The sequence below is a fragment of the Hipposideros armiger genome, unplaced genomic scaffold, assembly GCF_001890085.2.
Source record: "Hipposideros armiger isolate ML-2016 unplaced genomic scaffold, ASM189008v1 scaffold_51, whole genome shotgun sequence".
Classification (NCBI taxonomy): domain Eukaryota; kingdom Metazoa; phylum Chordata; class Mammalia; order Chiroptera; family Hipposideridae; genus Hipposideros; species Hipposideros armiger.
In genome coordinates this window covers 4524551-4541249 of record NW_017731401.1, presented here as the reverse complement: position 1 = coordinate 4541249, position 16699 = coordinate 4524551, and the positions used below count along the sequence as shown (strand labels likewise).

Sequence of the window (16699 nt, the reverse complement as noted above, 5' to 3'; positions counted from 1 at the left end):
AGAGGTTTGTCTTTCCCAAAGCATTGCATGAATATCTTCCAGATTTATTGGTTGATTTCATTCTCAGCCTTTGTGCCAGTGAGGTTATTCAAGTTGAGTTTCTCATCTTGCAGTTCACCTAGGGGCCATCTGTGCTAAAATTGAGATTGAGTTACCCACCAAAGTACTTCTTCACTTAGGTTTTATTGGTTTGGTTTCCCTCCTTAAACCGAATCATATTGACTATCCACTTTGTCAGCTTGTTTGTTGTATTACACTCTCCTTTATGTAACAGGCCAGTTGGCAGATGCAGAGTAGGTAAATATTATGTTAAGATGATATTGAAGTTTTTGCCTTGCCTGTGAACGGATTAGATTCTGTATAAATGTGATCATTCGAGCTTTAAACGTATTAATAGCTACCTAAAAGAATTCCCCAGAAGGAAACGTAAAGAGCCAGGTTGAATAGCTTGCTCCTCAAAAAAACCTCTCATTTGCTTCACATGAAAATGTTCACTGTGTAGAATTGACTCCAAATGACCTGAGAATTGGTATTATTGGAGAACGGAAGATTCTGGTTCATGAAATGGTTCAGGCAGGAGATCACCGTGTGACTGGGCTTGTCCACATGGCAAACTCAGAATCATTCTTCAGAATCATATTCAGAAGTCAGTCCTAAAATTCTCCTCCATCTGTAAAGTTTTGAAAGTTAACCATTTCTTATTTTATTCCACATCCACAACAACTTATACACAGTTCTATGATCACAAATGTCACAGTCTGTGTCATTGTATGTTTGCATTTGCTCTTCTCCACTAGCTCAGAGACTCACTGGGTGTGGAGAGTGTGACTTATCTGTACAGTACAGTCACCTGGGTAAACACCTGGATAAAGTATTAATAGTACTTAATAAGTGTGTGAATGAATGAATGGGACTCTGCGCTGAACATATGGCATCAATCAGAGAAACTGCATTTTGGGGGTGTTTTCTGAGAATCCCTACAGTTACTAAATTTAATGCATCACCCTGTCATGACAAAATTCCCTAAAATAGTGTTATAATAAGAATAAATGGTGAAAAAGACAAGTCCATTATCTACTTCTCCCTGGGTTCCTCATGGCGCTGAGTCTTCCCAGCCTGTGGGACCCCCATTTTAAGGAACTAGATCTGAAATTCTGCAGAAACCTGCTCTATATTAGCCCATTAGCTGCTGTTAAATGCCTTTCCTGGGCTCATGATGTCCACAGAAGGCTTAAATAGTGCAGGTTATTTGACCTTTGTACGTATGTGATAGATATCAAACATATAACCCCCAACCTCTGATTTTAAAATGTTTATATTGAAAGAGCCAGGCGATTTTAGAATTGAAAGGGACCTCTTCCATTTTACTGGTTAGGAAACCAAGCCTCTTGAGAACTGGCCATTTTCATTAGTGAAAACAGCACTAGAATTGAAATCAAACAGGCCTTGGCTCTGAGGCTCAAATCACAGCCTCTTACCAGCTCTGTGATCACAAGCAGTTTACTTAGTATTTTTTGAGGGTCCATCTCAGTGAGTCAGGATGAGGGGTTACTTGAGATAATGTGAACCAGAGCACCAACTGTAAGGTCTACAAAGAACAAACCCTCAACGACCTTTCATCTCTGCCTTTCCTTGCCCAAATCACACCATCTGTGGCAGGATTAGGACTGAGAAGTTTTCCTTGAGGTGTTGTTAAGATGGACTGTGGTTCCTAGTTCACCTGACAGGACTCACACACATCAAGGACCCTCACCCCAAAGGAGCTGTGTGTTCCATCAGCATTTGAATACAAGATTCCTTACTTTAAAAACAATCTCCCTTCTGAGGTATTCATACATGTTTTATTGCTGTAGCTTTCCATCCCCACTCCCCCCACACACTTTCCTTATGCTGAGAGTTACAGCACCCTCTCAGTCAACCATCAACTATAGTTTAAGTTTATATAATTGTGTGAATTAGAAAGATCATTTCTACAAAGCACAAGGAACTCAGAGCAACGTATATAAACATTTTGGAAACATACGACCTGCATAGCCTAATAAGTCCCCAATTTTTAAAAATCGCCTTCTGAAATAGTAAGTTCAATATTTGTGCTTAAATTGGAAGGGTTTTGGCTGGTAGTAAACTAGGAGCATTTTAAGCGCGGAGGTGTTAGTCACGTGAACTTTAGTCATCCTGAAACATTAATCAGGTAGGACAAGCAGCATCTTTTGTTTCCTTTAGTCATTCTCCCAGGGTTCATTTGTCATTTTAAAAGACAATTTATTTTTCTATTTTTCTTCCCTGTAAAGGCAGAAACCTGTGGGTTCTTGTTGTGGGGCGCTCACCAAAGGAACACAGAATTGGGATTCCCGAGTTCAAGTACGTGGCAAACATGCATGGAGATGAGGTATGTATGTGGCTTAAATATCTGAAATGTCACCAGAGAAACTTCCCTTCAGGTCTCCTGTGCCCTGTGTAAATGCCAAGAAGGCAGCATAAATTGTAGCAAAGAATCTGGAACCGTCTTCCTGTTAGGCCTTCTGAGAGAATGTCAGGAACCAGGGCCCAATAACCATTGCGGCCATGTGGTTGTTTACCCAGCGCCCTGTGAGGGTAACCTGAGCTCTTTTTGTGTTGGGGCTCAAACCACAGTGCCCAAGCTTCGCACTGCCAGCCAAGTCCCTGAACTGCTTCCTGAGCTGACTTTTTTCACCTCCTGGTCAGCACTGAGGTGACCCAGCGAAGAAGCTATATTCTGTTTGAACCCAGAACTGTCAGAAGATCCCAAATAGCAATCCAAACTCCTAGTACCTGGCTTTCCCCTCCCCCCTCTCCCCACTCCCACCCCCCACCTCCAAGTCAAGCAGTTGTTCTCAGTCTAGTTGTGGAGGACGCAGCTCACTGGCCCATGTTGGTTTTATGATCATTGTGCTCTACCCAGCTGAGGCAGTGGGTCTCCGGCCATAGGCCAGCCGCTCACGGCGGCTCATGGCAGCTCTCGCCAGCTGCCAGCCACTCACACTTGATACTGGCTGCTCACGCAGCCCAGCTCCAGGATGAGCCGGTGTTCACAATCTTAGCTGTACAGGGCACAGCTTACTGGCCCATGTGGGAATCGAACTGGCAGCCTCGTTGTTCAGAGCTTGCACTCTCACCAACTGAGCTATCCGGCTGCCCTAGTATCTGGCTTTTTGAACGCTTTTGTCACTTTCTCTTAACCTAATACTCCATGTTTTCAATGCTCAAATTTAGACAATCAAACTTAGGGCTGTCTCATACCCATCATTCGACAAACACTCTTAAATTCCATAATGTCTTGCATTTTTTTCCAGCTTAGCAGGATAAATTCTACTTTTGTTTCATTTTATGGATGTTATATATTTTATATTTTGCAAAATACCCTTTTACCACTCCTACCCACCCAGCCATTCTTTCTGGGTATTTGAAAATGCCCATCTATTTCTCCCCTTACTTCCTCTGAGTATTTTAAGACAACGACAACTGCACTGTTTTCTGTTCACCAGGACGCTACACAGCTAGGCAATCAAATAGAAGGGAAAGATAGTTCCTAGTCATCACAATACAGGAAATGTATGTAGAAATAATGTAAACCCCTATAAAGCACACTTCACTTTAAAGGAATGTCAAAGTAAATGTATGTTCCAGTAAGTACAGACGGCTGGCTTGTTAAAACACTTCTGAATTGGCGAAAGTGTGGGTGGCATGCTCTAATCAAATGCTGAGTTTCCTGTCCTGCCTTAACCCTCCCCAAACCTGGGTTCTACAGGAATAGGACCCACCCCTCATGACACACAGCCTGCCCTCTCCAGGCATGCTGCCCAACCTGTCCTGCCAAGTGAGGGGACTGCAGCTGGAGCTAAGATGCAAACGCTCGCCTCTAAGAAAGGGGTTGGTCTCTGAACCTGATTTGTGAATGGGGGTTCAACCCCCATGTGACTTTTTCTGAGCATAATGGGGCTGCGCTTTAAAAGACTTAATATTGTGGGGAGTTGGACCAAAGTTGTTTTTAATAAAACAACCGCTCATTACAGACAGCTGCCCAGACTTCCTTTCGCTTTTGCTATCTCGCCTATTGATCAAGGTCCCGTAAAAAGCATTTTTAATAAGAGACATATGGCACTCATTGACTTCAGTAGTTTATTTATTGAATTCCTGGCATTTCCGAGGTTGCAGCCTGCTGCTCAAAAATTAATCCTCAGAACCGAAACGTCCAAAGATAAGCAAGAGTCCTTTCCCTCACTCACCTCTGAATTTGCTTATTCCTTTAGTGCAGGCTCCCAGATTTCTGACACCTTGCTGTCTGAACCCAGAGCCTGAGCACTGAACTCTGCCTCCAAATTACTTTGGCTTGGATGGATAGTTGTTCCAGTGCCATTTGGTGAGAAGATTTGGGCTCATTCATCATCTAAAAGAGTAGCAGGCTTTTAGAGTAACAGTGGAATGAGTATCTGTCTCCAAGTCACCTATCTCTGTCCTTCTCTTTTCCCTACTCCCTGCCTCCCCCTCCTTGACTGCTGTGGAATCACACCGGGTAGCTTTTCGATAAGGCTTTGTCACCTGTTTTCAGAACAACATGTGAGGAAGGTTTCTGAGTTTCTACCTCTCTCATTTTAATAAGACAAGCAGATGTTTTTCTAGACCATCCAGTCCCTCCTTTGCACACACTGGTGTGTTGCATTATAGAAGCCCAATTCTAGGTTTAATTTATGCAAGCTCCTAAGTGGCAGTGCTGTCATGCCTGAAGTCTAATCATTTTTAATTGGAAGGGGTGATACCAGCGCAGACTGAGCGGGGTTCTGCCCTTCGGTCACCCTACAAATATTCACATTATTTGGGAGTGGGTCTTTGCCCCCTCACCCACCACCTCCACCTCATTCTGCTACTGGTGGCTTTGGAGTAAACTATAACCCAATATCTACAATCAGAGCTTTACTGAAAACTGGGACCATGCCCCGAACCTGGGGACATCTAATACCATCAGCCTAAACGTGGGTGCAGGAGAGAAGCCTGGGAAAACCACTCCTTGTTCCTTACTCGAGCCCTCCTCTCTGTTTGTGCCTATCTCCTATCCTATTTTTTTAAAACTTTGTAGAAAAAAACTTCTCATCCTTGGGTGATCTCTAGATTGTTAAGACATGTCTCATTCCTATCTAATGGAAATATTGAAGTGAGGCCTGACTATGTGCTTAAAAAGTTGGGTGCCAATAGTTTTAAACTACTCCAGTAATGGGCAAATTACAGGTCAGAGGCTGGGCTCACAAGGTTCCCTTGATCTTGGCCCATGGCCATGTATAGTATGGAGGTAAGTATTCAATATGTGTTTGTTAAACTTAACTGAATTGCCATTCTGATTTAATTCTGGAGACTTTTTTTTCATGTTTTTTGTTTTGTTTTTAATTACAGCTGACATTTGGAGATATATATATTTTTAAAGCTTCTGTTTCTTAACCATCAGAGAATTATTTTTACTCTGATGATTTATTCAGATATAGACTTTTGAAATATCCACATCACACTTAGAATTTCACATTTGGTGGCATTAATTTATAGTTTATTGTATTCCATACATACAGGTTGAAGGGAAAAGCATTCTGTGGATAATAGTGACCATATTTTTCAACTTTGAAATACAAGAGAAATGATTTTCACACACTTTCTAGATCTAGGAGACAGGTTATGAGATATATTTTGTATGTCTAAATGTTTGTATTTAGAGGGCATTTTAATGTTTGCATGAACAACAGGATATAATATCTGAAACTGTGCCTGTCCTAGAAAATCTGGGATGTATAGTCAACATGCGGTAGAGGTTCCAAACTTTCTAAAACAAAACAGAAAATTAAAGATTGTCTTTCCAAATGCCACTTCCCAAGTTCTTTTTCCACCACTATCCCAGATGATAGCACACACACACACACACACACACAAAAATGTCCTCAGTTATACAGTGTGGCTTTGGGTAATTAATTATTTCTTTTTGGATCTAGACAGAATCCTTATTCCAGCTGAAGTGTCTAATTCCTTTTAAGCATGTATTAAATTCCTCCTATAACCATCCCTTTTCTCTTCATTTCCCTTTTCATGAGTCTGAAACGGGGTGACCAGAAATCCCGAGTCCTTGGCCTGACCAGAATTATTAGCCTCACCCCTGTAAAATTCATTCAATATTGAAAATCCTTCAAATGAAATAACTTGATCATTTGTACATCCCCCCCTCACTAAGCACCTTAAGTCCTCATGTTTGCAGAAAGTTCCTCCTTAGAATAGTCTTGACCTTGTCATGGTTTTGTCAACAGTAACAACAGTCGTTTTTGAGGGCATGATATACTAGGAAGTGGGCAAGATACCAGGGCTACAGAGAAAGCCGGTTAGGATCCCTGCCCTCAAGGCTTAGGTGGTGGAGTGGGAAGAGGGTGGTCAGTCAAGGTCAGTCAGGCCATTGTAATGTGTGTGACCAGTATTAAGATAGCACAAATGTGAAGAGTTATGGGACCATACAGGCAGGTCATGGAACTCAGACTTTGGGAGGGCAGGCAAAAAGTGTGCTGGATAATATATTTAGGCTGATACTTGAAGGATTTAGCTAGTCAATCAGGCTAATGAATTAAATCTATAAACACACCATTGTGGAGCCCCAAAGCTGACAGCCTTATTTTTTCCCCAGAAGCTGCATTACAGTGTAACATTTCAAAAACAGATTCCATCATTAGGATAGCTGAAGTTTTATGCTACCTCGCACTCTCTCTCACACAACACACTACCTAGGTTGTGGATTGTTTCTTCAAAAAAGGCTTCACATTGTTTATAAACATTCTTTGAAGAGTTCAAACAGCCACTTTTATCTGTCTAGCAAATTCCAACTTGACTGAATTGAACTAAAACTGATAGAGAATTATTTTCTATTTTCTGGGTTATTGCCATTTTATCTACAGGATGGATTATGAATGAACGGTTCAAAAAGCTGGTGTGTTCATCCAGACTTTCAGTTTCTTAATGAGGGATTCTTTCATTAAGTCTACACTCGCACAAAGAGGAAGTGAGTGTGCTAAGTGCAAGACTTGTTAAGCTACTAGAGACTGTTTTGATCACATTCTTTCTTAAAATTTGGACTCTTCTAAGGTTTCATATTCAACGATTTAATTTTAAATGAAGGGAGTTTTATACATAAAACATGAATGAGTGTTTGAGACATTTATATTGAGGTTGGGAAGAATTAATTTGAATACTATTTGGCATAAATCTGCAGTAACAGAGACAGCAAAATATGACCCAACACAAAAAGAGGACTTTGTTTAACTGAAATTTCATCTGTTTACTTCAGCATTTTTTAAATGATCTGACTCTTAGTTGGTTCTTTATTGTATTTCCAAGATTCTTACTTATCCTCTGCAGTTAAGAACTTGTGATTTGTTTTGGCACATGGAGACAAACAGAAAATACCTTGGTTACACATTTGTTTCCTTGAAAAAAAAATCATGAATTTATTGTTTTTGTAAAACATAGGTTTTCTTTAATTTAAAAAGTGACAGTAGAAAAATTAAAGGAAATAAAAATCATTCAGAATACCATCACTAAAAAAATAGCCAGCAATACTATTTGCCAGATGTCATTCTAGACATCTATGCATTTCTGTAGTAAGAGAATCAAAGGGATTAAAAGGATATAAAATTAAATGTGTGTCGTATCATATTATATGTTATCTTTAAATAAGTATGAGATTTAATTTTACTTGGATTTAACAGGCTAAAACTGAAGTGAAACTAAAATGGTGAACTTGACAAATATTTTCTCCAAATAAGAAATTAATGATCAGAAGATTCTTCTAAAGTCAAGGAAAAACTTTGAAACTGTAATCATAAAAAATATATTTTTTAAAACTTTTGATAGTGTCTTACGAGCCATTGCTATGAAAAATGAAGACATTCTCACTTTGAAAAGTCCCCTCTCCTCTCCCCTAGCTCCTATCCTCTCTGTTAATTATAAACCTTAACTTTTACATTCTATTCCCTACCCATATTACCACAGCTGTTTAATCCAGTTTTATAGCTTAATCATAGCTTCTTTACTCTGTTTCCATTTGCTTTTTAAAAATCATTTTTTAATTTAATTTTATTTCTTATTGGGGAACAGCCATGGTCATTGGTTATACATTGCTTTCATGCTCCAATGGCATAGTTGACTCTTTTAGGGAGGGCGAAGCTCACATTGGCCCATGCGGGGATCGAACCGGCAACCTTGGTGTTATGAGCGCGATGTTCTAACCAAGTGAGCTGACCGGTCACCCCTCCGTTTGCTTTTTTTTTTTTTTTTTAAAGATTTTTATTAGGGAGGGGAACAGTGTTGGAGAATTGGGAAGGGGAACATTGTGGTTTTTCAGGACCCATCAGCTACAAGTTGTTGTCCTTCAATCTTAGTTGTGGAGCTCAGCTCCAAGTCCAGTCGCCACATTCAATCTTAGTTGCGGGTGGGCGTAGTCCACCATCCCATGTGGAAGTGGAACTGGCAATCTTGCTGCTGAGAGCACATGCTCTCACCATCTCAGCGGCAGCCCAACTCTGGCACAGGTCACTGGCCCATGTGGGAATCAAACCGGCGATCCTGTTGCTCAGAGCTCACACTCTTAATCAAGTCACTTGGCCAGCCCTCCATTTGCTTTTGATTGAATGAATTTCATTGCCAACATGTCTTGAGTTCTGCCATGCTTGAGGATGTATGGCTCAGATAGTTAAGAGGGAAATTCACATTGAGAATCACATGAGGATTCAGATATGGCTCCTGCCTGTACTGGACTCAGACGAGCCTCAGGCTTTTCCTGATTTGTCCCTCTAATTGAACCAACCTACAGTCTCCAACAAGCATTTAGAAATTTCGGGAGCTGCAAGTGATACCTGGTCACTTCCTCCTTTTTTTCCTTTACCTTTTTTTCTTCCACTGCCAGAAAAGCTCCTTAAATCAACCACATTTTCTACATTTGAAGTCACCTTTCAAAAATTAAAGTCACCAGCCCCTTCTCTGCTGGTTTTAGGGTAGCCAGTAAATGGCTCATGGAAGTTGCTTCCAAAAGTGTTTGAGCTTCCAAAACATAGAGTTGGAAACCCAGTGTATGGCTTTTTTGGTTATTAATTCATAAGGACTTTTTTCAAGTGACCATTTTGATTGTAAAAATGAAAATCACAGTAGGGAAAATAATTGAAACGAGTAGGAAAATATTGAAGTCAGAATTGAATATATTTCCACTCTAGATTTTGTGGCTACCTATGAACATATAATTCATATAATCCAAATTTTCTTAGTCCTAATTTCAATTATTTTGTGTTCATTAGGATAACAAATTCAGAAAATGTGGTCTCTGCTTGCTTGCCAGTGAGGGGCCTATAAGATGAAATTGCTCATCCTTTGTCACAACGATGAATTCCTACAGTGGAGTTGTAGTTGAAGATTATTTTCCTGCCCACTGCGAACATTAATGCCTCTGAGCATTGTCCTTATTTAATCACCTGCTGCCCCAATTTCCCATTTACCAACCCCTCAATAGCATCTGATCTTATGTAAGAGACAAACATTCCTTACTCAGAAAAATTCCTTGAACCCAGGATTACAGGGAGAAATTGATACTGCCTAATCAAATCTTCCTATAAGACTGAAATGTGAATTACTTTTAAAAAAAAAGAATAAGAAAAATAGTAAATCTCCCCCTTGGGAATTATAAAGCAAGGTTTCTCACAGGTCTTCAGTTTCCTAACCATTGGTACATAAGATACTTTTAGGTGGATGCGACCATTTTATTTTCATAGTCATGTTTTTATGTTAATGTACATTAAAAGCATATCTAGCAAAATGGTAATGACACAAAGTTTATCATTTTTAATGTAAGTAAAAAAGTGAGCCAATTTAGAGAAAATACAAATAATAGTATAGATAACATGCAGATATGGCAAAAAAAATTGTGAGGATGATATGCAAATGGCTAAAGTTAATGAGAATGTGGAAATCAGAAATACAGTAATATGGAAAAATTGCACAAATGTGCAATAGGAGAATTTAGAAATAAGAGGACTTGGAAATAGAGGAATATGGAAATCAGAAACCTATTTAAATTATGCTTATTACAAACCTGGATTTTTCTCCATTAAAAATCTACATGTCCCATGCAGTAGTTCTCCACCTGCCATCCACTGAGACATCCCTGATGGCTTTCACTTGCACCGTGCATTTTCATGGAGACACACAACTCCCATGCCAACCCCACCTTTTTCTCTACTACTCCAGAAAGTATTTCAGAAGGGAAGCAAATTGGAAATATCATAATAAGAATAAACTTTACTCTAATTCATTTTTAAAAAGTAAATTATTTACAAATGGGTATTTTGTTTTAAAAGATTTTATTGGGCAATTGGGGGAGGAAAACAGTGTTGGGGAATTTGGGGAAGGGAACCAGCCAAGTTGTTCTTCAATCTTCATTGTGGAGGGCGCCAGTTGCCATTTGGCTTCCCGTCAGCAGCTCGTGGCCTCTACGCTCAAGGTGCTGTGTTCAATCTTAGTTGCGGGTAGGTGCAGCCACCATTCCATGCAGGAGTCGAACCAGCTGCCTTGTTGTTAAGAGCGCATGCTCTATCCACTGAACCACCTGGGCAGCAGCTCAGCTCAAGGTGCTGAGTTCAGTCTTAGTTGCGGGTGGGCATAGTCCACTATCAAACAGACAATCTTGTTGTTACACCAGCTGAGCCATCCTGCCACCTGTTGGCAGCTCAGTGACAGCTCAGCTCAGGCGCAGTGTCACTGGCCCATGTGGGAATCAATCTGGCGGCCCTGTTGCTCAGAGCTCACGCTCTCAACTCTTAACAAACTGAGCCACTCGGCCGGCCTGGGTATTTTTTAATTAATGTTAAAAAAAAACTTTTATTAACAAATAAGTTTTCAGGGCCGGCCGAGTGGCACGTTGGTTAAGAGCTGGCTTGGGACGCCAGTTCTGAGCAGCAGGGCCCCGGTTCGGACCCCACATGAGGGCCAGTGACACTGCCCTCTACAGCTAAGATGGTGAACAACAGCTCGACCTGAAGCTGGGCTTCCATGAGTCGCCTGCGACGGTGTAGGCTGCACCCCTGCTGCAGTGGGCTGCCATAAGCTATTGTGTGTGGCCCGGCAGCCGGTGTGAGCTGCCAAGAGCCTCCACAAGCGGCCGTCCAGAGGCCGGCAACCGATCTGCCTCACCCGGGAAGAGCGCAATGATAATATCAACATGGGCCAGTGAAGCGACGTCCTCCACAACTAGACTGAAGAACAAAAGGACAGCAACTTGTCTGTTCCTCTTCCCCGATTCCCCAGTGCTGTTCCCCTCCCCCAATTCCCCAATTAAAAGAAAAATCTTTAAAAAAAAAAAAGCTTTCAGCACACCCGTGATTGATTGGCACTTGGCAGAGTATCAATATGCTTGAGAAACAGTGGTCTGTCTCGCAACTGGTTTTGATCTCAGAGACCATGTGTAGAGTCCCTTGTTGGAGAATTTGTGTTTTGGGGGCTGTTTTCCTTGTTTTCCTCTGACCTAATAATATCCCCTTTTCTCATATATAGACTGTAGGGCGGGAACTGCTGCTCCATTTAATTGAGTATCTCGTAACCCATGATGGAAAAGACCTTGAAGTCACCAATTTAATCAACAATACCCGGATACACATCATGCCTTCAATGAACCCAGATGGATTTGAAGCTGTCAGAAAGCCTGACTGTTTTTACAGTAACGGGAGGTAATGACAGGCTAGTCGATCTTTATTAGAAACAAAACAAAAGGCCCCCATCAGAAGGTACCCCTTGGCCCTGCGAGAGGAGTTCGTGAACCATCTCATAGCCGGTGTCATGGCATCGCTGTGCTGCAGACTCCTCAGGGCTGCCTGCCCATTGCTTTTAGGATGAAAAGGAAAATCTGGAATGAGGCTGCTTTCCTCCAGTGCCCACCTTACTGCTTCCTTTGCCATGCCCCCTCCCCCCTCCCCCTGCTTGGGCCACTCTGACCTTCCTTCATCTCCTGGAATTACCAGGTTCTTCCTCACCTCAGGCATTCTTCACAGCCCATCTCCCACCCCTCACCCCTCTCGATGCTTAAACAGCACTTCCTCAAAGACTCTTTCCTTAGTCTACGTTAGGTCCCCAGTTATACTCTTATCACCCTAGCACTTTACCCTCAAAGTACAATTTTTAATGTCTAATGTCTTGTTAAACATCTAAACTATAAGCGACCCAAGGGCAGGCGTCCTGCCGATTGTGTGCATCACTGTTAATCCCCAGGGCCTTGCACAGTCCCTAGGCCCCCAATAATGACCACTTGCTTTATTACCCAGTACAAGAACTAATCCAAAAAAACAATGAGGCTTGTAGTATTTCTGATGTAAACAGTTTATTTTGTTTCAAGCTACCTCAGGAAGTTTATCATTTCCCAAATGTCTAGGATGTGAGGGCGATCTGGCTGTGACATCTGTCACCTCATTGATCGCCAGGGTTGATTCAGCTGATCTGGCTGGTTAGGCGGGTGTCCTCTTCCTCCCTTACCGCTCCATGTGCGTCTCTGCAGAAGCTGCGTGCTTGGTCGAAGAAGACGCCCTTCCCCGATAGAGGAGAGGACCGTTCTTCGGTCAAGGGTATACAAGTAGCTGCACTCCCCTACTATAACCTCCAAGCAAGCTCTCAAATGTCTAATATGCATTTATATTTGTGCAATGAAAAATTTGTTTGCTTTTACCAAAAATAAATAAAATCTCACCACTTGATTCCCTTCAACTTTTAAGTTTTTCTAGCATATTTACACATGACCAGTTCGCTTTTCAGAAATACATTTGTATAAAGTAGCACGTTCCTGTTGTTTCTGTTATCAAATGCTATGTAACAAACCACCCCAAAATGTAGAATCTTAAAACAACCCTTTTTATTTACTCTCAATTCTGTAAGTTAGGGATTTGGGCCAGGCAGAGTAGGGAGGGCTAATCTCTGTGCCGTGATGTCTGGGGCCTCAGCTGGAGTTTGACAGCCCTCCCAGGACCATATGTCTGGGGTCTCAGGTCCGGCTGTTACTGGGTACTTCATTTCCCCATGTGGACTCTCCATTAGGATCTGAGGATTCCAAAAAGGGGGGTCCAAGAGCAAACACCCTGAAATGCAAAACACTTATCAAACCTCTGCTTCCATCACAACAGCTACTGTCCCATTGGTGAGAGCAAGTCACATGGGAGGGGGACTGCATACTGTGTGAATGCCAGGTGTGAGTCACTGGAAGCTGCTAAGGCAAACTTCCACCACCCCTGGATTCATATTTGGAAAAACACCCAGAGCCCAAACCAAAGGTTTACACAACGCACGAATCCACTCTCTCACATACCGCCAAGTAAACCCTGAAAAATTCTTTCTTTTAAAGGGAAAATGGTAACTTCTATGACTTGAATAGAAACTTCCCTGATGCTTTTGAATTTAATAACGTATCAAGGCAGCCTGAAACTATGGCAGTCATGGAGTGGCTGAAAACAGAGACGTTCGTCCTCTCTGCAAACCTGCACGGTGGTGCCCTGGTGGCCAGTTACCCATTTGATAATGGCGTTCCAGGTAAGCAAACACAGGCCCCGCTCTGGCCTTCCAAGCCCAGAGTGAAACTACAAATTCTCTGCCTCTGAGTGGGGATAAACTCTTCTCTCCATTCAACTTATCTGGCAGGAGTAGAAAGAGCCTCATTTTCTCAACCCCAAGCTATCCTTCCTTACGATTTCTAAACAGTAGATGGGCAACATGGCTGAACTGACAAGCAACAACAGGATTCATTGACATTCATCAGTGAAATAGTAAAACTGGGATTTAGGTGATCTCACAAGCGGCAACATGGCTAAAAGAAAATTAAACTAGAACAACTTACCTTTCTTTGCTAATTATATGAGTAATAATTGCTAACTCCTCTTAAAACTCAGCAGGATGAGCTATGTACCAAGGACTTAAACTATTACAGCGGCTTCCTTTAATCCCTACAGTATCGAAGGAAAGTTTACTGGCCTCCAGAAATTAGCAAGAGTGACTAAGGATATTTAACTGTTACTGATTTAGGAGTTTGGATATGTATGTGGCTTATTTTGTGTGATGTCACCTTGTGTATGTTCATTAAAAATAGCAAGAAGAGTAGAGGGAGCGTTCATGGAAGTGGGGAGAGGATTTCTCTCCAGGAAATGAGAGCCTTTGTGTGTGATACCATGATGTATTTGCTAGTGTGGTACTGCGGTGCTTCCTCTGACTCTAACATCAACTGAAAGGCCTTGGTTTCTCTTCCACACACAGGAACTGGAACATTACACTCCCGGAGCTTAACCCCTGATGACGATGTTTTTCAATATCTTGCAAATACCTATGCTTCAAGAAATCCCAACATGAAAGGAGATCAGTGTAAAAATAAAATGAACTTTCCTGATGGAATTACAAATGGATACTCTTGGTATCCACTCAAAGGTGAGTTTCTCCTTGTTTCTACCATTTTTCTTACTGCCTGCACCCAGAGATGCCAGCTGGTTTTTGTTGACCTCCGACAGCTGTCAAAAGTGTATCAGTCCCAGTGCAGTCCCTTCCGTCATGTCTCTGTCAGCTAATATCCCAAGAGCAGTGGGGGTGACTGATCGTTGGAGAAAAGCTCAGACATGTTCCTCAGTGCCAAGGCCACCTTCATTTATTCAGATGCTTGTTCAGCATTTTCCTACTATGAGTCAGGAACGGTGCCAAGAAAGATGAACAGGACACAGGTCATAACCCCAAGTTTAATAAGGAAGAGCAACATGCAAATAAGTCGCTGTAATGGCAGTATAATTAGAATAGAGATTTAGAAAAGGTACAGTGTACCACCTGTGTAAATAGGGAGTGGTGGAGACCTTGGAGAAATGTAATGCTTACGTCTCATCTAATGGGGACAGCTGCTCCTTAGATCCAGTGAATTATTGCAGGCAGCAGGGAGTGGGTCCCAATATTGCCAGATCTCCCAGTTTGTAAAACAAGCTGGATTTGTACAATGAAGTCTCATGATTTTAAATTTTGCCACACTGCAGGCTAAAAGAGCTCTGCAGGCTGGATACAGTGGGGGGGGGGCACCAGTTTTCCACCCTTGGAACAGGATGGCCAGGTGAGGAAGGGGGAGGTGAGGAGACTGCCAGGTAGGGAACATGGATGGGGGGACGTTCCTATCAGAAGGAATAATGGAAGCAGAAGCCCAGGGGTGTCAAAGAACTCGTCCTAGTCTGGGAACTAAGAGAAAACAGGAGGTGCCTAGGATGGAAGGGTGAGAGGGAAGACAGTGGACAGTGGGCTGGAACCGGGTTCCCATGGCCTCAGTGGAAAGTGCCTCCTTTGAGACTCTTCAGCCTGATCCTACCAACAGCAAGCTGCAGGCCACTTCCCCCGTTGTCCCTCTGGATGCCCAGGCTATAAGGAGTCTTGCACAAGCTGGTACGTTTGTGTCTGGGCAGCTTTCTACCAGCTTTCCAGGTAACACAAATAAGCTAGACCACAATTGGTAGGCAGCAGGACCACAACAGCCCAAACTTCCCTCCGGTAGGGTACAGCCTCCCTACCTCCATCCCCCTCAGGGCTCCAGCTTAGTCTGCCCATCACTCTTCACAGGGACGAAAGAGCCCTCTCCTGCCGAATGCGGAGCTGTCCTTCATGTGCACTAACTTTCAAGACAGACCCAGGTGTGTGGGAAATTAGCTAGGAACCCACCTTGCTGCCAGGAATTGTTCTCAAGTGTGCCTGTGTGTGAGCTGTGTCTCCTTCTGAGAAAAACAGCAGACAGCCAGCTTCTCCGAGGAGCTTAAAGCATTCTGGCTCAGCGTGGAGGTCTTGTCAGCCGGGCCTGACTGACCTCATCCAGAGCTACACACTCGCCATGCTTGGCAGTCTCAATCCTGCATGCTTTGCACACCTGTTTTACCATTTAAATTCTTTCTACCTGAGACATGGTCATCACAGCAAGGGCTTTTGTTTTGTGTCTCTCACCGTTTCTCCCTCTTCTATTTCATGGTGAAAATGGGGTCAGAGAGAAATACAAAACTCTTCAAAATAGAAAGGACAGAGAAATTCTTCCTGGCTGGAATCTGGACCTACATCGATCCTACTTAACATTTAAATAATATTTTGACATAATATTTTGACCACTTTTTTTAGCATAAAACTTTTTCGACTTTACTACTTCCCAAATACCCTGATGGAGTTGAAAATACATATTGTACTGGGCCGATATCAAGCCTAACAAATTAAAATTGGGCAGAAACTACTTCCTTCGAAGTTACTATGTTTCATCAAATCCAAGGTGGCACTGATTGTAAAGTACAGTGTACTACCGAGAAAGAAAAAAAGACGTTTCCAGCCGAACTCATGACACAATGATGTTTTTCAGCTATCACATTCAAGACACATCCCAATTCAGAGATTTGAAAATATGAAAAGCTTTGCATTTTAGAAAATATGAGTATAACCCTTTGAAAGTAGGGTCTCTAGAGTTAAGAGCTGGACAGTAAGCACGGGCAGCGGCAACCCCAGAAACAGGAGGGGCCCGGGCCTGTCCCTCCCCAAGAGTCAGCACTGCGCCCTTTCTTTCCTTCACAGCAGCAGTTTGGCATCGTGGCTGAAAGTACGGGGACTCCGGCAGGAGTCTGTGCCCCAGTCTGTCATCCCCTGGCTAGAGCCC

At 42.5% G+C, this 16699-nt stretch overlaps 1 protein-coding gene across 2 annotated transcripts in view; it reads left to right on the top strand.

Moving 5' to 3' along the window:
* The window catches only part of CPM (carboxypeptidase M), a 66150-nt gene that overhangs the window by 36452 nt on the left and 12999 nt on the right, over positions 1–16699 (top strand). For both annotated transcript variants that reach the window (XM_019640506.1, XM_019640505.1), the window contains exons 3-6: positions 2292–2389; positions 11575–11747; positions 13406–13590; positions 14308–14475. In XM_019640506.1, coding sequence (XP_019496051.1) covers positions 2292–2389; positions 11575–11747; positions 13406–13590; positions 14308–14475 — 624 coding nt within the window. The remainder of the gene's footprint in view (positions 1–2291; positions 2390–11574; positions 11748–13405; positions 13591–14307; positions 14476–16699) is intronic.